Source organism: Seriola dumerili, unplaced genomic scaffold (assembly GCF_002260705.1).
Source record: "Seriola dumerili isolate Sdu_G_001 unplaced genomic scaffold, Sdu_1.0 BDQW01000393.1, whole genome shotgun sequence".
NCBI lineage: Eukaryota > Metazoa > Chordata > Actinopteri > Carangiformes > Carangidae > Seriola > Seriola dumerili.
This window is the reverse complement of record NW_019174648.1, coordinates 1002916-1025345: the sequence shown is the minus strand read 5'-3', so window position 1 is coordinate 1025345 and position 22430 is coordinate 1002916. Positions and strand designations below refer to the sequence as shown.

The 22430-nt window shown below is 44.4% G+C and overlaps 1 protein-coding gene across 1 annotated transcript in view; it reads right to left on the bottom strand.

Moving 5' to 3' along the window:
- Positions 1 to 4988: 4988 nt before the first annotated feature.
- The window catches only part of nhsl2 (NHS like 2), a 127273-nt gene continuing 109831 nt past the window's right edge, over positions 4989 to 22430 (bottom strand). Inside the window, exons 6-14 of the mRNA XM_022761291.1 lie at positions 21007 to 21259; positions 11711 to 11821; positions 10370 to 10626; positions 9504 to 10180; positions 8548 to 9404; positions 8243 to 8457; positions 7764 to 8064; positions 6742 to 6853; positions 4989 to 6090 (exon numbers count right to left, since the gene is read on the bottom strand). Coding sequence (XP_022617012.1) covers positions 5751 to 6090; positions 6742 to 6853; positions 7764 to 8064; positions 8243 to 8457; positions 8548 to 9404; positions 9504 to 10180; positions 10370 to 10626; positions 11711 to 11821; positions 21007 to 21259 — 3123 coding nt within the window. The 3' untranslated portion in view covers positions 4989 to 5750. The remainder of the gene's footprint in view (positions 6091 to 6741; positions 6854 to 7763; positions 8065 to 8242; positions 8458 to 8547; positions 9405 to 9503; positions 10181 to 10369; positions 10627 to 11710; positions 11822 to 21006; positions 21260 to 22430) is intronic.

The following is a 22430-nucleotide window of genomic DNA, read 5'->3' as shown; positions in this document are numbered from 1 at the left end:
ACCAATGCAACCCCGAGTTACTAAAAAACTGGGAAACAGATCGTGCTCTTTCAAAAATTTTAAGGGACAAATCTCTGTAAAATGCAACAACAAAGCCATCAATTGTTAAATATGTGATTTGCGATATGTGATATGTGATTCATCTGTGGATTAAAGTGACAAAATCGCTGAAATTTGAACAATATATTGCTTTTTGAGTTTTTACTTTGAGGTGAAAACTGCTGTGTCGTGTCGAGCTACAGCAAAAAATAATCCAATAATCCTGGGAATCACAGCAAAGCTATGTATGGACCTTGCATGGACTTAAGACTGAGGCCTGAATCTGACTAGGAATCCAACTAAATTTGAGACACTCAAAGTTTTCCTTCATTTTCAGACCATCATATCGTCAGGCTAATTAAACACTTCAGCAACCAAGACGAAAAGCTTGAGGCACCGAAATCTGACACTTTTGTCAGGACCTGTCAGGTTTGTCAACTCTTATTACCATGAGTGGACTTTTGTTTTACATGTTTAGTTATAATTGAAAATTCAGATTTCTAAATTTCGTACTCGGAAACAGCAGATAACTGTTCCATTGTGTTTTGTGGCATTTTGTGGGTGAAAGTGCCACAGTGAAGGAGTGAATTTATTACAAGTGAAGTTCTCGGTTCAGTTATCTGCTGGACTATTGCATTTGTTTTAAAGCTTTTGTGCCCATTGTGGTAGATTTCTCTACAGCTTTAACTTGTGTAGTAGTTTATATTTGTAAATCTTTTGCAAATACTGTGATGGCTTGTGGTTGAATTTGTTGTTTTGAAGTTTTAAGCCTGAGGGGATTGTTTGATTTGCTAACGCTGGTCTGGCATCTGGTCTCGCTGTAGTAGCTCTATTCAATATATGTTACAAATTACCGTAAACACGCTGTTCACACAAACTCGGCTTTGTTTATCTCATTCAGATAAACCGTGATCTTTATGTTGGCTTGAAAGGGAAAATCATCCCTGCCAAGTCTCCAACTTCCCTTTTTTACCTTTTTCCACACGGCCAACTTTTATTTGGGTCCCTTAGCAACAGGTCGCTATTTGGCCGCTCCGAATCTGCGGAGACCGACTGTAAAATTAAACCAAATTAATTAACGGGTGATTGCAGCGCTCAAGCCTTTCTTGCTTTCCCATACCTTTTATCACTTAGCGGGGAAGAAAATGAGAGAGTGAGTGAGTGAGAGAGAGAGAGAGAGAGAGAGAGAGAGGGAAAAGCTTTTAACGTGATTACTCCTCTGAGTCACACGGCAGCCGAGGAGAGGGGAGAGAGGAGGTGAAGGAAAAGATGATGGAATACATATAAACTTCGGCGTGGTAATCCCCACATTCAGCAGAATCAAACCTCTGCTCCGCAACCTCATTTCCCCTCCTTCCTCTCTTCCCTGCTTGTCCTCCTGACGACGGGATAATGGATTAAATATTCAATATATTCCTCTTGTCAGCTCTCTTTCCTCTTTATAGAAACGTCATTTTCAATATAATATATTGTCAGCATATTTTAGAGATTGGTAATATAGTTCTGCAGAAATTTCTTGGAGGCAAAGTTGCTCTGGTTGCAGAAATAATCTCACTGGTTGTTTAACCCTCAAATGGGTGGGACTAAGGAACCAGATTTTTTTTCCCACGTTGTAAATAGGAAGAAATGATTGATAACATATTGCTCCTGTTGTAAATTTGTTGCTAGTTGCCCTTGAGGACGACTAAGAAGTTGCAAAAATATGGCACCAAGTTGGCAGTACGGCTCTTTGGCTCCGCCCGTTAACGACTAACCAACCGATGTGATTATTTCTGCCTCCGTGGCCACTCGGTGTCTGAAGAACATTTGTAAAAACTGCAAAAAAGAAATACTTGCATCCCTACAAAAAGGAATAGCAAACCTTTTCACCAGTGTACCCATATGTTTCTTTGTTTATCTGTACCTCTGATTACCGTCCCGTTAAAAGACCTGTCAAACCAAATGTGCTCTGTTGAAGATATCTGCCATCCGTCTACGTAGGATGAAATAAAAACTACACTATTGTTTGTTGATCCTGAACACTCTGAAAACTGAAGCATCATCTCTGATAGCACACTATTTTTATTCCCTGTCGTTATTGTGTGGAAACAACAAATCTCTTCTCTCTTCTTCCCATCCCATCCTTTCCACCTATATGATCTCAGATATGCGATTGCTCTGAGGGAAAAATATCACTACTCTGTATACCTGCATAAAAATGCTAATTTGGGCAACTATTCAGATCAAACACAAATGCTCCCTTTTATACTTTTACTTGTTATTTGGGCCCGATTTAGCAAAGGTTGTGTTTGTGTGTGTACTACCAAGGCAGCTGAAATAAAAAAATAATTATTATAAAATAAAACAAATAAAACAAAAACAAAACACACTAGGCGCTGCAGCAACACGCCCATAATTCAGTATACAAGGCAAACAAACACAGAGTTTTATAGGTTTATCTTTTTTCATTCACTAAATATTTAAAACAAGCGTCACTTGACTAGTCATCATAAATGGTGATAATTTATGCATTTTTAAAATTTTCATCTTTTTTTTTTTTTCAGGATGATGGAATACCTGAAGGACTGTTGTAGGATGTGTGTGACGGAGTTTTTTTGTTTTTTGTTTTTGTTTTTTTTTTTACTCTCCTGTTGTTGTGTGTATTTCCGTCCACTAGGGGGAGCTCTGACTCAATAGCACCGAGGGATAGTTTGCCGCCTTGGATTCAGGAGATGAGAGGTTCCCTCCTCCCTTCTACATGGTCCAGTTCATGCAGGGGGTGGGGGGGGGGTAAGTCAGGTGTTAGAGCTGAACCGGTCTTTAATCCAGAATGATCGGACCGTCCACACTGTGATCCAGAACCGAGGGTCGGTCCAGGATCAAAAATAAAATCCACAGGGTGTTTCGTTCACAGTCCAAAAGTCAAGGTCCTTTATGCAAAAACACATTCAAACCCCTGTCTGTTTCTGTGTTTGTGCACAGATCCTATCCACTCATTCATTCATGCATTCATTCATCCATGTTCATCCCATCTTACATGGATACTGTAAAGGAAGGTAAAGAAAAAAGTATAAAAACTCAATGAGCAAGAAAGAGAGAAGGCAGAAGATAAGCGCTGATAGAAATATGTTTATGCACTCTCAAGCTAAGCACAGCGTCTATTTTCTTAACAGTCATTCATTGACATTCATCCGGTGTCGTGTCGTCTGCCGAGCTCAGATGCATAGACTGAATGCAGAGAGGAGGTGAAGAGGAAGAGGAGGAGAGAGCAAAGAGACGGGAGAGAAGAGAAGAGGGAAGGTTAACGGAAAATGGGAGCGGGTCAAGGAGAGGATGGAGAGAAGGTTAAAAGAGGAAGGGAGCGGTGAGGAGATAAAGAGGTGGTGCTACGTGCAAAAACAGAGAGAGGTTTGCGTGTATATAGGGGAAGAAAGAGCAAGAGAGTGTGTGCTATGTGCCAGTAGAGGAGGTAAGAGAGCAATGATGCTAAATGGAGAGACGGCAGATGGAGTGTGTGCTCCAGCAGTGATCAAAGGAGGAGGAGGAGGAGGAGGAGGAAGGGCAGCGCAGACAGCCACCTCCCATCCCCTCTGAGATGACAATGAGATGTGCACGGAGGAGGTGCAAAACAAACAAAAACTATTCGACCCTGTAACGTCACTCTGCAACACTGCAGACGGACGGACAGACGCAGGGAGGGGATTTCCAACAGGCAGCTCCGAGAGGCTTGACGTCTCAAGACTCCCTCGTTCCAGATTTCCCTAAACTCTGCCAATCATTCCCGAATCCTTTAGGTTTTCTGGCGCGCTTTTGCTTCCGCCGTCCGCCGGTTCCCAAATCCTCTTGAATCTGGAATGCTCCCGATTCCCGATTACCTGTTGGGTTCCCGAACCTTTGTGGTTCCATAACGCGAGGATGAAGCGGGGAGGGGCTAGCTTAGGTCATTGTGATCCTATCCCAAGACAAGTGAGGGGTGGGCGTACGGGTTGATGATGCGAACACACAAACCCACACACGCACACACACACACTTAGTGAGGACGTGCACAACAAAATGCCAAACACATGAAGGACACATGCATGCACTTTCTCTCTCTCGCTTCTTCCCAATTTGTTCTTGGCACTTCCCCTCTGTACACACACATGGACACACACACAAACAAGTGCAAACACACACATATGCACCACTAGGTCCCCTCTGGTCTGTTTGTAGATTTTAACAGTCCTTTGGTCCCGTCACCAGAGACCAAAATGAATAAAAACCCTGTTTAATAACCAGGCCTGCTTCATACTCTCCGTACAGAAACTCCACAGGCATGATTTCGTCTGCGCACACACTCGAATGGACACACACACACGCGCTTGTGTAGATAGGTTTGCTCTGCTTCTTGTCTTCCATGGCATTACTCCTCAGTCTTTGTGTGTGTATTTCCGTGTGTGTTTTCCCTCCATGGCGTGGGCAGTTTGAAGTCCAAGCTGTTTGCTGCTCTGTACACTATTTTTAGTCTTGCCTGCAAATGATCGTCGTGGATAGATGCGCAACATTTATCTTTGTACATGATACATACAGTACAATCCAACTGAACATGTACAGAATATGGCCACCTAGCATGTGTTGGAAAAAATATATGCAAAAAAAAAAGAAAAAAGATTGACGAGTTCCTCAAGAACAAAACGCAGCGACCGCCGTGTAAACGACGTCCAACGCCAACGGAGAAAAAAAAGTGCTTGTGTTCCGAAATGTCGTCCATTTGCCGGGTTGCCTCCGTGGAATGTTTTGTGTTCCTAGAATGAGCAACGAAAACTGTGACATGCTCATGCCTCCCCTCGTCTTGTTTGGGGGCAAAAACCCCCCCCCCCCCCCGTGTGGTTTCTCTTCGTAAACCCCCTCCACTTCGTCTGCTCAAAACGGAGAGTTCTGTCTATCGGAAATGACAGTGCTGATGCCTGCCGTTGTCACCGCATTTACCGTAGAGAGAAGACAGAGCCGCGGTGTCCGAGATTTTTAGGAGTATTTGCTCTCTCGGGTGCCTCGTCACACCGGTAATGATTTACCCTTCATTTCATAGGTCTACAGGTGTCGGTGCTGTAGTGCTACTGGCATGGAGGGTTTTGCTTCGTAGACGAATCATTTGAAAGTCTCACGTCTTCTGTGTCTGATTCCGTGTGTTTCTTGGATTCATTTGATTACTGATCTTCTGGGCCATCCTACTAGCGGATCAGTGTAATTGGTTACAGATTCAGACACGTTAGCCATTGTCATCATCAGGGACTTTTGTTGTCGTCATCCAGATGGAGCTAAGAGTAAAGATATCCACGGTACAACTTCATATTCCCCGGCGTCTGCTCCACCCATCCATCAGTACATCCAGCCTCCCCTACTGAAAACATTCCCAATGAGGAAAACATGGTGCAGTGTTGAGGCATGACCTCAAAGCCTCCACCTTTCGTTGAAAATATAGTGAGAACAACCTTTTGTTCTCCACAGCTTTCTCGCTTTCCTAGAGGGACAGGGAACAATTGCGCTCCAACCATGGGAGGGACCATTTTGTCCAAAAGTGTGCTCCAATTTGATTGGACAGTGCAAATGGTCAATCAGTAGTTGGAGCGATCTGGTTGGACACGTTAGTCAGAAGGCCCCATCTGCAGTGGGTGGCGCATTGTAGAATTGGTTGGTAGCTTTGTCGACAGCAAACGGTACCTGGTTAATGATACTGTTAACGATACTTCCGTTCATTGATCGTTGGGTTTGCCGTTCCCGGACGTTGCCTCTCCTCCCTCAGCGGTCGACGATGTGGTGGTTGAGAACTCCGTGACCCGTCGCGCCAGAGGGTTTGTGCTTTTGAGAAGCTCCATGGCGGAAACTCTGGCCCCTCCGCTGGAAGACTTGCTGCCTTTCTTCTGAAGCAGGGCCATGAAGTTCTCGTTGCGGGAGCTTGACCTCTGACTGCTGCCTAGGGTCAGGTTTCGGATATCGCTACCGCTGGTGCTGTGCTTCACCGGGGATACCAAGCTCTGGCGGCTGCCGAAGGAGTCGGATGGCTCCTTACGACCCAGAACCTTTCGCTTCGACCTGAAGGTAAGATAAGATAATGGGAGACAAAGAAAGCAAGTTTAAATTCCCCGTTTGCAGCTGTTTTGATTAATTACTTCCAATTTACGACTCACGCTAAGACTGACATCTCTTCTTTTAGAGAATGAATCTAAAAGGCGCGACATTAAAAGGGATTCCTTCCTTTCTTGTAAGAGATGAAAACATTGACTCTCGTTCTTCTCCTCACCCTTTCTTCTCTGCCTTTCAAACTATTTTCAGCATCATGCAAGGTAAAAATCATAAACACTTGTTGCTTAGAGACTAGCTTCCTTTGTGATTCTTTGTGTCTTTGCGTCTATATACGTGTGTGTCTGAGAGAGATTCTGAAAAAAAAAAGAAAAAAATAAAGGACAAAAAAAGAGCCGCTGGTCGTGCAGTAACCCGTTGTACGTGTAGCCGTTGCTAGGGAACCTTATGTTCTGTCCGCCTCACACCTTTTCAACAAGACAATGCGTTTTTTCGTCACATGTTCTGGGTTATAATAAGCTCGGTGATGGCTGAGAACAACTGTGCTGTGAGAATTCAAGATTCCAACAGCCTTTAGAGGAAATGCGTCTGTTGTAATCATAATATAGTACGGTATGTCTGAAATATGCATTGGATGTCTGGTATGTGTGTGCATTTTCAAACCTGTGTATTATAGTGAACAGGTCTTCGGTGGTGTGTGTCGTAGGTGTGCTGGCCAACAAGTCGTCATCAGTTTCCTCGGCGATGTGCAGCACCGTCTTCTCATTGGAGTCATCTGGACGAGACAGAGAAATCATATTAAAACATATTTTCGATAAATAGTAGTAGTAGCTTTGTGGCCGTTTTACCAAAGCCATTATTATTTATAATATGAGTATACATCCCTTGCAATTGAAGGTAATCCCACTCAATTACAACCAGGTAATAATGAGATAATGATGATAAATATCATCTTCACTGTTACAAAACAGTAGGAAACACTGTGTTTTGGTTTGGTCCAATTTGAGAGCAATTGAGTTTGATTTGCTTCAAAACGTGAGAAATCTCCTCTGGCAGAAGAAGGAAGTTGTGCATCAAACGCAGCAGGGAAGGATCCTAATCAAATGTTGCAACTCTCACAGGCTATCATTAAACACATGCATATGAAATGATAAGAAAAAGATTAGGAGTTTCACAGCTTCCTTCAAAGCAAGACTAAGATCAAACAGTATTTATTAGCTAATACGTGTTAGCAAAATACTATATATATAGTTTTACTAGAGGTCAAAAAGTGCTTCATTTGTTATACATGATTTCTAAATACACAACCACACCTTGAAAATGATGATTATTGGGTATGTACTACTATTACTACTCTGTGGCTAGCAAAGTCAATTTACGTGCTGCAACTAAAATATATAAATAAGAGACGATGGACGTTTGGATTGCATGACTTTTCAGCATTTCAGCCAGGACCACTTTTGTCAAAAACAATTTATATTCCAATCATTTCATAATTGCAATAAGTTATACTTGGTCACCCACTGGAATCTGTCTGACTACAGCTGGTCCTTTTGTTTCTTTTGCTATATTTCTATATTATAAATGTGTAAAGTAAGGTTGGAGCTAGAGCGTAGAAAAGGTTTAGGCCTTTCTTTAACATTGCAAATCATGTTTAATACCATGTGACCCCTGTGTGGACACACCTGCCCCAATCGTAGCGCTGGCCACCTTCCCTTCCAGCTCTGTGAGAGAGGAATCCTGCAGAGATGACTGAAGTGACGACTCTTTTGAACTCTCCTCGTCTGTTCCCAAGTGGTTCTCTTCTTGCTCCGGCATATCTGGCGCACCCGGAATATCGTCCGGTGGGAACGCTCCAACGGGAGACCGAAGGCCCACGGGGCTGTCGGTCTGCGGCGTCTGTCGGTCTGTGCTGCCATTAGTGGAGGAGTGGACAGACGTGGGAAGAAGCAGAACATTTGGCTTCTTGGGGACTGGGGGTGGAACCTAGACAGGAAGTACAGTGTTTTCAGTGCAGCAGTAAATCTTGGACAGGAGTAGAATTACTTAAAAATGAGAAGATCAGTGACTGTGACAATCTCTACCTCTAAATATTGTACTCTGACACTGTTTATTGATTAAATGACTTTAAGCACAAGCATTTCCTGAGAGGGCTCTTCCTCACCTTGGGTTTCTTTTTGTCTGACAGCTCTGCCAGACAGGAGATTGTCATCCTTGAGGGGAGTGTCTTGCTCTTGTCCTGGAGCTCCGGGGCCTCCTGGGAACTGCAGGGAGAAGGGAGGGAGCCTCCGTCCTCAGGCCCAAGCCGAATCTCTGGGTCGGCCTCAAATTCAGGCTCTAACGCTGGGTCCTCCAGGAGAGGCTGGGGGTCCGGGAGAGGTGGGAGATCAAAGAGAGACTGGGAGTGGGGGAGGAATGGATGATCGTAGGCAGTTTGTGGGATGGTGGTGGAATTTGAATCTGGGAGGCCTGACGGACTTGTTGAAGTTTGCGGTGGAGGTTTTTTCGGTTTGGGTTTTTTCATGACTTTGTAGATGTTGCCCAGGGGCACAGGCCGGTCCACGGGTGAGGCAGGAGGTGAGTCGAGGGCAAGTGGGGAAGTGGAGGATGGGGAAGGAGACTTAAGGAGGAGGTTAATGGGCCGCTTGGGCAAGGGGGGCTTGATGGCGACAGGTGGTTTGGGTTTTGGTAGAGTGGGCGGAGGGCTGGGGACTTCGCCGAAGTCGCGGCCATGCTGTTCTTCTTCAATGGTGTCTGACGCACCATCGGGGCAGTCCTCCAGGTCACCGCGAGAGACGGAGCGAAGACGAATTGTCTTCAGCTCGTTCTGGGTAACCATAGGTAATGCCTGTGAAGAGCTGGGGCTGATTTTTCCTGGTTTCGCTGCTGTCGAGGTGTCAGAATGACGTCTGCTGGCCTTTTGCTTTGGCTTGATTGATGACAGCTCCAGATGTGCGTTCCCAGGCATCTCAAAGGACAATCTAGACCTCGCGGCGGGGTCCTTGGGTGACGGTAGCGATGATTTTCTCTCTGGGATCTTCGGGCGCATCTTACACCCTGTCCCTAGTGTTCCCTGACCTGCCACTTGACTGAGTGGCACAGTCGGGGTGGGAGTCTCCGACTGGCTTGAGTAGCCACTTGATGGGGACATTAGTCCTGGGGGTTTGAAGGGTGAGGATGCCTTGATGTCAGTTTCCATGGAGAGCTGCGAGGGCGAGGTGGCTCTGGAGGTGGACGGAGAGTCAAGGAGGGACTCGGAGCTGCCTCTGACTTTCATACATTCAATCACTGTGGTACCCGTTGCTGTGCTGGATCCTGATAGAGACCTGGAGAAGAGAACAGAAATCAGTGCATTTCTAAACAAAAAACAAAACAGAAAAGAATCAATACCTGCCACAAACATAAAGTGTAGTTTTATTTTCTACCTGTAGGGGTCATTCTTCCACTCCCCCAGCTGCCAGTGAGTGGGGAAGGTCAGCTCCGTCTCTCCCTCCCTCTCTGGTGCCTGAACCTCCAGGCTCGGAGGTCCGTCGCTGCCTCCATGGCCCAGTTCCCTCTCACTAACACTGGGTTTGGAGGAGCTGGACGAGCTGGGCAGGAGGAAATCAGGCTGGAAGTCTGGGAAATGGTCCCTGGGGATGTGCAGGCTCTTCGGCCGCCCATCCCGGTAAAGAGCGCCTTCGTGGTGGATTCTTCCCTCGGCCTCTCCCAGGTTCTTCATCAGGGAGACGCTCCTCACGGGAGGCGGAGGCTTGCGCTTGGATTTCTTAAGCGAGATGGAGCGGGAGCGAAGGCGCAAGCGGCCGTCGGCGCTGTAGTCCGAAGCTGTGACGGAGATTGTATCGGTGGTGCTGGCGCTGTCTTCGGAGCTCCCTCTGGGGTAGAGGAGGGCGTAGTTCTCACTCAAACCCAGGAAGTGGTGATGATGTTGTTGGTGGTCCGTCATAGCGCTCCCGTTCCCCGTAGACATGATGTTCCCGTCCGGCTGGCCTACACCGCCTTCTGTAAAGCAGAAGGAACCAGAGTCTGTGGGCGTGGAAAGAGAACGCTCCCGGAACTTGAAGGCGTTCTGTGCTGCTATGGACCGTGCAGACCTCTCCCTCCCTCTCCCCGGCTCCCCAACTCCTCCTCCTCCTCCTCCTCCTCCTCCTCTCCCTCCATCCGCTGCAGCCCCTTCCGTCTCGCTCCGCTTCCCCATCATCGCCGCTGCCAGCGAAATCCCCGGCATCATACTCCCTCCTCTCCCCGAAGGATCCGTCACGGACGTGAAGGAACTGGAGTGCGAGCTCACCGACTGTCCTGAGCCCACCAACATCACCCCGTCCTGCGCCCCTCCCCCGGCATTACCGATGATGCTGTGCTGTTTGGGAGGAACCGCCGGGCCCTTGTTCATGGTGTAGTTGTAAGGCTCGTTCCACGCCCCGGGAGAAAAGGTGGAGCCCTTAGGTCCGTTCCAGGAAGAGGAGGGTGTGTTTGAGCACAGCAGCCCAGAGTGGTCCATAGTGCCTGGGTGAAGTTGGTTTGGAGCTCGCGGCTCTAGAGTATTATCTGCGGAGGAGAAGGGGGAAGAAGGAGAATTAACACAGTTAGACTTAAAAATAAAAACTCATCACCTCCTCTCTGCCTCTAATCACTGCCTGTAATTAATAACAATTCAAAATAAGGTTATAAAATGTTTAGAAAGGGTCATGGGAATGGGACGAATTAGAGAAATATAAGCGCACCTTAATTCTTAATACAAAATCAATTCAACCGTCAGATACGTGTTAAGCTCTGCTTTTTCTCGCCCGTCTGCAGTTCAAGGCCTTATTCAGGTTAAACTGTTTATTTGAACCCTTCATACCCCGTGACTGAGTATCGCTGTTGCAATGAATAAACCAATTAGGCATGAAGAGATCCTGGCTGTCGGCAACACCGTCCTTCACTGAGCAAAACAGGTTAGTGCAAATACGAGGGGGAAAGAAATGATTAACCCCACATTAATCTCTGTGGGATTTTTTATTCTTTTTTTTTTAATTAAATTAAAAAATTTGGTGGGTGAAAAGCAGAAAGGGAAATGATTAAGGTGTTTTCCTGTCTGAGTGACCCTCTTTTAATGCGGGATTAAACTAAGCAGGAGCGTGAACATACCCAGCCGACACAAACCGGGCTACATCTATGGGAACTGACACAAAAAACGCAAAAGACACGATTTACGCCAAAATAAAATCATCTGTGTCACCAAAAAAAAAAAAAAAACTTGATTCAAAGTTGCGGAAAATGTACAAAAAGTTAGCTGCCCATGATCTCTGCCTTCTCCAAAGTTATCAAAGGAAATGGGAAAAGTTAACAGCACAAGTTTCTGTAGCCGACGCCACCGGAGTTTCAGCTGACACTGGGGGAGCAGTTAATGAGTAGAGAAATTTCATTTTGAAGTGACCTGCTCCGTTCTTTTCCCTCTTCTCTGTCTTTGGCTGACGGCGGTACAGGAGTTTATGTGAGCAGTAACGAGATCTGCACCACGGGAACACACACACACACACACACACACACACACACACACACACACACACACACAAAAAAAAGAGGAAGCAACTGAAGAAATAAACAACATCGGAGGAGGGTAGGAGCTTCCTTTAATGGTCGCACGCACCTGCGGGTAAGGTCGCGTCGAGGTCGGAGTGCGTCTTCCTCAGGGGGAGGTTCTGGTGTGGGGTGTCGGTGACGGGCTCCAGGGAGTGGGGCTGGTGGGGGAAGGGGTCCCCTGGAGAGGGGGATGGGGACGGGGAGTGCTGGAGGAGGTCGACACCGTGGAATTTCCCTCCTCCTCCTCCACCTCCTCCTCCTCCTCCTCCTCCTCCTCCTTCACCTGAAGAGCAAGAACAAGGGAGGTCAGAAGAGAGGGAAGACTCGTTTTCCTGGACATGCAGTAAATTCAATAAAGCATCAAATCCAATCATGTTTCTGACATGGCAATAAAGTATTAGATTATGACTCTTGATAGATAGAGATGTGTAGAGAAAAATCTGATTTCGTGAGCATCACCTGATTTGAAAGGTGCAGTGTTTTTAACTCACATCCTTTAAGATGCTGAAGACAAATAGGATTTATTATTTTATTAAACTCAGTGCGTTTAACCAGTTATTCTAAAACTCAGGTTAAAGTGTCATTTTAGTGCGAAACAAACACACGAGTCAGTTTTTTTTGTTTATATAGCACCAAATCACAGCAGAAGTTATCTCAAGGCGCTTTTCAAACAGAGCAGCTCGAGACCTTTTCTTTAAAAATCTTTCAAAATGCGATAACTTTCCAGGCATGTCTGTTAAAATAAGAGATTTTCATTGATTAAAATTTAACAACGGCTTCACCTGCGCGAGTGATCGTTTTTAATTTCTGGTTTCTTGTGAAACCGAATGAACATGAATCTTTTTCTCCTCCATTTCCCCCTTAATTTGTCTTGTGTGAATTTCAGCTGTTTCCTTCCTGTTTTCCAGCCTCAAATCTCCACACCCTCCGTCGCTTTCCACTTCGCAAAGCCAGAGTGAACAAATTAAAGCCTGTTACTAATAAGTGTGGGTGAAAACAACAACAACAACAACAACAACAACAACAACAACAACAACAACAACAACAACAACACTCAGGAGGGTTGAAAATAACTCATCATCATCAGGAGAGTTGGTGACTGTGAGCAGTTCACTGACATTAATGATTTCTGGATTTCCCGTCACATAGTTTCCTGAAGTCTCCTTAAATCAACAGGTTTGAGGGGGAAAAAAAAAGAAGAGGACATCCAACTGATGTGATAAACAGCCTTGCTTTCTTTTTCTTACTGTCACCATAAACCTTTGTGTTTATGTTGAACACTTCCTGCCGTCATGTTTTAATCCGGAATGACTCGGAGCAGACGCCGCAGAGAGCCCTGCTGTTCTGTTGTACTTCCTGTCCTCCCGATGTCTTGTCCGGACAGACAGTAATCCAATGAGTCATCGCAGGCAGCAGGTACTCACTTGATTACCTCAATGACATGCAGTGCAGTCTCTCACCCATCTGCATAACTCAGTCAGGCTCCTATTAAGCCATCAGCCGTGTTTTATATCCACAGTCATAACAGATGCAGTCGACTGCTAAAAATTTATCTCCTCCAACTAAACGGCGCCTTTAGCAGTTGTGTTTTCCTCAGTGAGTGAAGACTGGGATGTTAAATCAGATGCAAACACACACACACACACACACAAAAAAAGAAAAAGAAAAGAAAAGTGCACCAGCATTACACGACGAGCGCCAAAACAAACTGAGCCAAAGGAACAATGGCGAGTGTTGGTAAGCAGTCGAAATACAGAGCGCCTGCTTTTTGTTTCCCCGTGAATCAACCATTGTGTAGTCGAAGTCAATAACCGCCTGTTGTGCTGATTATGAACCGATGTGACAAACTGAAAAACCAGAGACTCAAGAATCGCATAGATAAACACAAACAACTCAGCATCCGTCTGTCTACCTGTCTGTCGCCGCTTCAGGGCTTCAGACTCACAAACGACTCCACGCCGCCTTCCTTCCTTCCGTTTTTGTTTCTACTTGTGTTATATATCCAAGCACTGGACAGCGCAGAATTACAAATGTTTGAGCGATCTGAGAGACCAGAGAGCAAGCTAATAGCAGACATGATGATAATTAAGCTGAACGGATGCGGCATTAGGCCGTTTTCAGAACAAGACTCCAAGAGACACAAAGTCTGAGTTTCGTCACACGGCAAATCACATCACAACTTGTTTCTCTGTTGCTGTCCAGCTTAAAGTCCAAATCCATAATTCAGTTACATAAATTAAAATAAGTGGTTTGTGTCTCTTTGTCGTCATTTTGTCTCCCTTTGTAATTGTCTGACATCTCTTTCGTTTTGTCGTTCTGTGTGTCACTTTGTCACTTGGTAAATAATATACGGATACGCGTGAAAATCATTTGGGAGAAAAGTCTAAAATAAAGACTTTGCAGTTGTTTGGATTAAACTTTCTCCAGAGTGTTAGCCAATCAACAAACCCCTTGAAAATGTGAGTAGGTTTTACAATTAAAACATGGCTCTGGAGAAGTTAAAAAGTAGAAAGTAGAGCTGCTTTACAATTCACACAGTTTTATGTGTAGAAAATCTTTTCAACTGCATGTCTCCATATTAATAATCAAGGTTGGCTGGGAGTGTGTCGACACGGCAACAGGTGATGAGTTTTTTGCAGAAAAGGAATATTGGAAGCCAGAAATCTCATTTCCCGACTAGATAATCATTAAATCTGTGATTTATCTGAGAAAGCGTCAACCCTGGCTGATGAATCACGGCCATTTTATTTTATCAGAGAGAACAGGATCTTTCCAGGTCTCTTTAAAATTTGGGGATCTTCCCACTCATCTTTCTGCTTCACTCGCTGAATACCTGCATCTTTCCCCCGCCCGTCTTTTCTATCTCTCCATCTCTCCAACAAGTCTGTTCACCTCAGTCATTCAATTTTACAATGATCTGTCCGTTTAGCTCATTCACCGAGTGGCGTTCGATGGCCGTTCCCCTCTGTGCATGAATAAATAAGAGTGTTTGGGGCCGGAGCTTCCAAAGCCATCCAGCAGGGACTAAGCTATGACTCAGCCACTGAGCGAGGCTAAATATAACTTCCCTCCTAAATATGACAATTTTGGAGCTTAAAGTCTTGGACAGCAAACACGCAACACTGATATGTGAATACAGCCGCGTTCGTCTTCCTGTCTTCCTTTCAGAGCTTTGTCCTCGGTCTCGATCGACCTCGCCTGCGATCACGCAGCCTTTCGGAGGTTGAGAGTCTTTGTGTTGCTCCTGCAGCCATAAATAATGGACACTCTTTCAACTATCAGCAGCATCATATTGTCTCTTCAGTATGGCCCTGGCTCCGCTGCTTTCCTGTCTGCTGTGAGTCTTCAGGCGGATTGTTTCATAATGGTATAAGTACACGTGTTGGACTCACATATGTAAGTTTTAATACTTGATTTCTCATGTGGACATCATGCCTGTTTTCACAATTAAACGTCAAAATACTGCGCAACCTATTGTTACTAAATGATTCATTTGGGGTGGGGGGGGGGGGGGGTGCATGAAGGCTGTGTAATACGATCTAAAAAAAAAACAGAACAAGTAAGTGGCTTTTGAGTGGAGACTATTTTGTCAACAGCTGTTTCCAAGGTCAACAGGGAACCGTCAACCTGAGAAAACCATGAGAAAATCATTGAGATGCTCAAAATCAATCCAAAAATCTCACATTTACAAACGAGCAGAACTATGTCTGTTGATGGAGACCATGTAATGCAGCTGAAAGCTCCAGAACACACAAGGATGTGAAAAATAATAACTACATAATAAAGGTTAAGGTTAATATCAGCAGCCTCACCTGAGTTTGTCAGGGTGATAAATGGCACCTAAAGACGGCGGTGACGATTTCAAGGTCCCTCATATACAATCACCCGACTGAAGTGTCTTTGAACACGGCAATAAATCTCAACGAGCTTTAGATTTGCCGCTTTGTCGCTGACCCCGATCTCCCCCGAGGAGTTAAGTGAGAAGACGCTTCGTGGCATTTCAGAGTGTCATGACGTTCAGGGCTTAGTGAGGCTTGACCCCGACCACAGGAGAGGAGATGGGAGAATTACCTTCATTATACACGGTCAACCTCAAATTTAACATATTTGTTCCAGCGTCCACTCTGGAGCTTCGTTTTTAAGATCAAAATATAGCTTCTTATTTGACAATTAGAGATGCATTTAAGTTGCCGCCCGGTGATGGGCCCATGTTGTCACAGTTTGGAGCCAACACTATTTGCCGCAGCTCTGAAAAACTTCCACCAACCCGCTGTCAGATTCCCAGTAAAGTGAGGCGTTCAAGGTAAACTGAGAGGATTAGACCGTCTGCAGCTCGGCAGCAGCATGAATGCCCGTCTGTCTCTCGTTGCTAAACTCCACATTCACGAGTCGCCCGCCTCGTTCACCGACTCTCAGCGCGTCGCATTCAAGAGTGCATTCACAAAATGCCTCGTTTATTGTCTGACATTCTTTTCTTTTTTTTTTTTTTTGCTTTTCAATGACAACATTTGCCAGCTATTTTCTTGCCTGTCTGCTGCAGTTGTTTACGCTTTTTTTTCCCTCCAAATTTTGGACAAAAATTTTGGTTTAACTAAAAAGTATCTCCTGCACACTGATTCCAACTGTGTGTTTAGCCTGATAACATTTCTGCTTGTGCTTCTGTTTGTGCTTTGCGATGTCACAAGATGCTTTTGTTCCAGTTTACAGCTACGAAATTCCCATTTAGTGACACAGTATCTCCGTGTTTTTGCAATTATATGGTGGACTGTTTTACATTTAGGACAAGATATCACCAGGGGCTCTTTAAGTGATGTAATTACATGCCTGTAAAGTTAAAAATAAAACATAATTCCTCCTCAAAAGTAACTAAAAATATCCCTCGAATCAAATCAAGAGGATGGAAACAGATCCACGAAAAACAATAACTAAATAAAGAGCGGTACATTTCTTACCCTGTCAGCCTGTCTGTCTCTCAGCCTGCCCTGCATTCACATTTTCACAGCTTACAACACTTCAGTCATTCATGAAAAATTTGCCCGAGCGAGACGAGCGGGGACGAAGAAGACAGAGGAAGAGGAAGGAGGGAGCTGTGACACAAAATGTTCTCTCATTATCCTTCATTCATTATTCCTTCATCCTGTATCCTTCCATCCTCCTTTCCTCTCCGTCTGTCTTTCCTCAATATGCATTTTCTCTCTCTCTTCGTCTTCCTCTTCACTGTTCCTTCCTTCCAGGCTTCAGTTTCACTCACACGCACTTCCTCTCTTTTCCTTCACTGCTGCTTTTTTTTTTTTTTTTCCTCTTTCCCCCCCCTTTTTTTTTTTTTTTTTTTTTTTAGGGAGGAGAGAGGAAGAGTGGCGAGTTACCATGGCAACAGCAAGCTGGCTGCAAGCTACCTGCACGCTGGTTTACAGAGAAAGAGATCGAGTGAAAGAGAGGCAGAGGGATGAGAGGCCGGGTGTCACGGTAACAAGCTGAATAAGTTGTTATTGTTTTGGTTTTTAGTTTTTTTAGTTTTTTTTTTTCTTTCCTTTCAACAAATCCAATGAAAAGACCAAAAATCAACAATGAGTGGATCCCACTCACAAGTATTTCCTCTGCAGCCAAAAGCCTGATGTATCTCTCACTCCTCGCTGCCACGGAGCTCCATTGTTGTCCAAAAACTTTTCTTTTTTTTTCTTTTTTTTTAAAAATCAATGAGCCGCACTGTTGCCGTGGGTGACATGGTGATTCATTACCATTAACAAGAGCACAGTAGTTTAAATTCAATCAGACCCACAAAGCTACAACAACCTGCCGCTGCAAAAACAAAAAAAAAACAAATGTATGGTTTTCTCCTGTTTGCTGTTTTTGCTTTTCTAGAAATGAAACTATATACTTGTGACGTATTTTATTATTTTAATTGATGTACTTCATTAGAAGGAACCAATGGGCTCGGAGCTGAGAGACACAGACAGGTGGAGGAACTCGGTTTTTTTTTCGTCAATAAGAAATACTCAGAATAACGTCAGTCTTTTTCTCCCTCCCTACATCCCTCTCTCTGGAAGAAGGGAATACCCATTGAGTACAACGCCACAGGCATGCATAATTATACCTGACCTTCTACTCCTCTACACAGTGGGTGAGGAGGGCGGGAGAGGTGGAGTGAGAAAGACCGACAGAGGGGGAGAGAGGAGGAGAACGGGAGAAAGAGACGGAGTGATATTAAAGTATAAATGGGTATGCGTGAGGAGAAGGAGGGGAGAGGCGCCCGGTGACGAAGCAGTTGCTATGCCAAAAAACCCAGGAGGACCACACGCACACACACGCACACACACACATTCACACATGCAAAGATACACGCGCACATATGCACACAAAGTAAACAAGGAGGAAGCTTCGATGAGACAAGTGGAAGAAGGAGTGTCAGAACGATGTTGCAGAGGATGACCACAGCATACTAACAGCTCTGACAGCACACACACACAAAGACAAAACACACACACACACACACACACACACACACACACACAAGTAAAGCTGACTGCCAGAGATGGGTGAGGGCGATAGCGGATGTGATCATAGGGAGAAAAATGTTCTCGACGTCAGATCTCGTTTCTGCCGCGTTTTCTTCCTTAAAGCTCAAACAAACTCGTGTCAAGTGGGAATCTGTGATTGTATGTGTGTCAATGTGTGTGCGTGTGTGTGTGTGTGTGTGCGTGTGTGTGTGTGCGTGTCTACATTGTCCAGTGTAACCTGTGAGTTATGACTTCTGGCACGAATACAGAAACTGTTCAAGCAAAGACGGAAATCTGTGTGCAGAGAATAAAATGTTGAAGCTTTCCTGCTGTTTCCTGCTGTTTTGATAAAATGGTGCATTTCTTTCACGACTTGAGTGGATTTGGTAAAAGACGCTTTTTTATCCAGTTTCTGTTTGTATCATCTCAGTGTAAATGAATTACAGTATGTGTCCTTTTCATCTGGGAAATAATTGATTCTACCTCCAGTGATGCTTCATCTTCTGGGAAAAACACCCTCTACATCTGAAAACGTTTCCGTGCGCCCTCGTTCAAAAATGGCTTCATAAGTGTGAATCTCTTGAGGGAGAAGATGAGATTTGGTGGGGTTTTTTTTTTCCCTCCCTTCTCTTACAGTTAAAAAGAAAAGAAAAAGTGAGTGTGAGAAAAGGATCCATATAAGAGCCAAGTCGGTAACGTCGCAAGCTAGCACCTGGGGACAGCCATGTGTTTACATAAGTTCAAATCAGTGTTACATGAAAACAAAACCATGATGAATACCTGCCTCAATCTTTGCATGGACTTTAACCAAAATAGTTTAACTTGCCTGTGGTAAGACAGGCAATAACAGGACATGTTTACCATTGTTTTGTGTGTTAGCACAGCTAATATTTGCTAGTTAGCACTAACGCAGGCTTTGATATGAAAAGTGAAAGGATCGTTAAAGTTAATATGATTCATCCTTTGGATAACATGAACCTTCAGGGCACGACACACAATATTTTCCAATATTTCTCAAAATATTTCAGTCAGGTGGTGAACCGGCCAATACCGCCGTTGCTAGGGCAACGCTGCAGCTTTCACCAAAACAAAAATCCTAAATATTATAGTCAACACTCACAAAACCTATGAGGGCATGCTGGCTACAATGAACCCAAGAGAATAAGGTGTATTTTATGTATCTGTGTTTTTAATTGTATGCGATGATCGACCGATTGATCGTTGAACACTTATAGAAAGATGGTGATACGGAAACTTCTATTTTTGCATTACTTCTACAACTATGAAGCAGTGACTGACGCAATTCAAAGTCAAATTATACTGATGTGACCTCCGAAGAGACGTAAAATTCACATTTATTTAGCATTTGCCTTCAGTCAAATTCCCCCAAGAGTCTCCCGTTTTACAGCTGACTCTCATAGGAAAAACCCGTTCCCTTGACAGCAACACAGAATGTCATTGAAGGAAAATGTTTTCGGCGTCTGATTTTTGCTCTGAGGCATGAAGTGTTCAGAACAAAGTCACCAGAAATTTTCCTTTAACTACTGACAAAAGAACAAGCTTCGTTTTAACCATATATTCAATCCACATTCACACTGTGTGTATATTCTCACGTCGTGGCGACGGAAGCAATATAACAGCTGATAAATGGTGATTCATTTTTCCAATAGGACCTCATGGGCGATAATCTATTTAATTTTGGGTTATTTGTCAGTGAAACTTCATATTGAGGCCATAAATTCTAATAAAAGCAAGTAAAGCCTGAAGGCAACGGGCTGCAGCCATCACGTTACCAAAAAGCACCTCACCTTCCCCCTGACAGCCCTCTATAATTAACCTCAATCCAACCCTTCTTCTCTTTCACCCCTACTCACTTACTGATCATGCGGCCCTTTGAACAGGGCTGCAACCAACAATTATTGTCATTATTGGTCATTATCGGTTAGTATTATTAGTTAGGTTTTTTTTATGACTAATTGTTTTGTCAGAAAATCACAAGTTCCAAGTGCCAAAGGTGCTTTCTTCAAACTGCTTGTTTTCCCACTAAGAACTCAAAGATATTCAATGTCCAATGATGCAAAACAGAGAAAAAACAAATACTTACATGTGAGAATCAGAAGCCAGAGTATGTTTGACATGTGACATGACTCAACTCACTTTTCAAAATCTTGTTTTTCTTTACTGTCAATAAATGAATCAACTAATCACTTGAATACTATTTTGAAATATTACTAACGGGACCGTTTTAGCATATGAGCTTTGATTGGATAATCACCACCACTTCATAGGCTGGATGCCAGCCGCCTCTGTTTACATGAACCCATTTAAATACATTACTTTGATGGATCAGGATCTGTCTGGTCCAGGCGATGAAACATTCATGAATTCCCAGAGAGTCTGTAGTAGTGCCAGTCCAAAAAGTAAGTCAAGCTCTAGGAAATATTATACTATCTATGCTGATTTTGTGCAAAATTTCCATGCAGTGAAACTCTGTTTCCACAAAAACCTCCTGGAGGCTGAGTGGATTAAATATATATAATACCACTGGAGGTGTTTGAATCCGTTGCATCACCTTTCCTGTGTCTGCCCTACAGTGACCTTTACATAAAGGGCAAAACACAAAAAATAAGTCATGAAAAATATCTCCACCACCTCAGAAAGGTACCTTTGCCTCAGCACCGAATGAATGTGGCCATTATTACGGAGAACACATCCTCTTTTCAACTTCATTTGCACTTTTCACACAACCCTGCAATTCATTTGGGAGGAGAATTAATTTAAGCTTGAGTCTAATGTTGAGACAAAACGCTCAATGATCCAAATACCACCCCACTTGTCCTCAGAGTTTTTGGTTTAAGTATCGTACCTGTGATGTCGAGTGGTATGAAGTGGGCCGGCGTGCGTCTCCCCAGGTGCCAGCGGGGTTTCTCTGCGACAGGCGGTCCGGCGTTAGCGGACGTGGTGGTGGTGCTGCTGCTGCTGTTGTTACTGCTCCAGCCCAGAGGGGGGCGATCTGAGCCGCAGGGGGACGGGGACGGGGAGGGAGACGGGTCAGTCACTGACCTCAGGCCAAACACCAAGGAGGTGGTTTCATCCTCGTACAGCTGTTTGGAGGCCGGCTGGAGGAAGAGGAAGAACGGTCATGTTAAACTTGGTTAGCAATGTGAGCAATTTACCTAGCTTGTTTACAACATCTGGGCATTAGCGCGCCGTCTGCTGGGGCTGCTGTTAGCAGCAGGTGGCTGCATAACATCTCAGAGGAAACAGGTAACGGGCTTGTACATGAATAAAATACCAATTATTAGTTGAACCGACAAGTATTTCTGGTACTGAGTAGCAACATTAGCATCGTTTAGTCGACTAATCTAAAGCCCTTCAACCAAAATAAAATGTTTTGTCCTCTTCAAGCTAACAGTACCAACAGAAGCTGAGAGAAGTAAGATAACAGAGGCGAAGTGAAATAAAAAATGATGAAATGAAGCACAGTTCATGTGTTATTTTCAAATCTCTTTCAGTCAGAAAAGAGAATTAATGTGTAAGAAAGAGTAACAAATCTTAAAAGTGATGGTTTACATTTTTAAACCAGGGCAAAGGGAAACATCGTAAAAAGAAGCAGAAGAAGAGGAAGTGAGGAGAAAAGGCAGAAATATGGGAAACGTCTGTTTCGATCTGATTAGCCAGCAGGGACAGAGGCTGACATGAAGCAGAGACATTGTTGGTTCAGTCCCTGGCATCAAACGGGAAGGTGTAATCCCAGCTGGGAGGGAACTGGCATCTGTCAACTGCCTGGTATTTAATCTGAGGTATCAGACGTCACTGCCAAATTGCCCTTAAGCAAGGCACTGAAACCCAAACTGCTCCGGGGCTGCTGCAATGCAGGAATCACTCCAGTCCGTCCTCTCATGGATGAAATCTGTGTGTGTGTGTGTGTGTGTGTGTGTGTGCGTCTGTACGGTGGAAATTGAAATCTCATGAGAATGGGCCAAATTCTAATTGAAATTAGCCCAAACGAAGAGGAAGGCACTAACTTTCTAACAGAGCTGGTTAACAGCTTGCTGAAGGAATGGTGTGTCAATATACAGGAAATGTGCAGCCATCTTGCAGTAAAATCCCCGTGGGGGTCCATCAAGCTGCCATAATGACACAGTTCAGGAAAAACAGCCTGAGAACTATTAGCAGCAGAGCCAGAGGCGGGAGAGAGCGAAAACAGAGAGGAAAACCTGCTCTGAAGAACGAGTGTGTTTCACAGATTCAGGTTCAGTTTGGATCATTTTAGAAGATCAACTACAC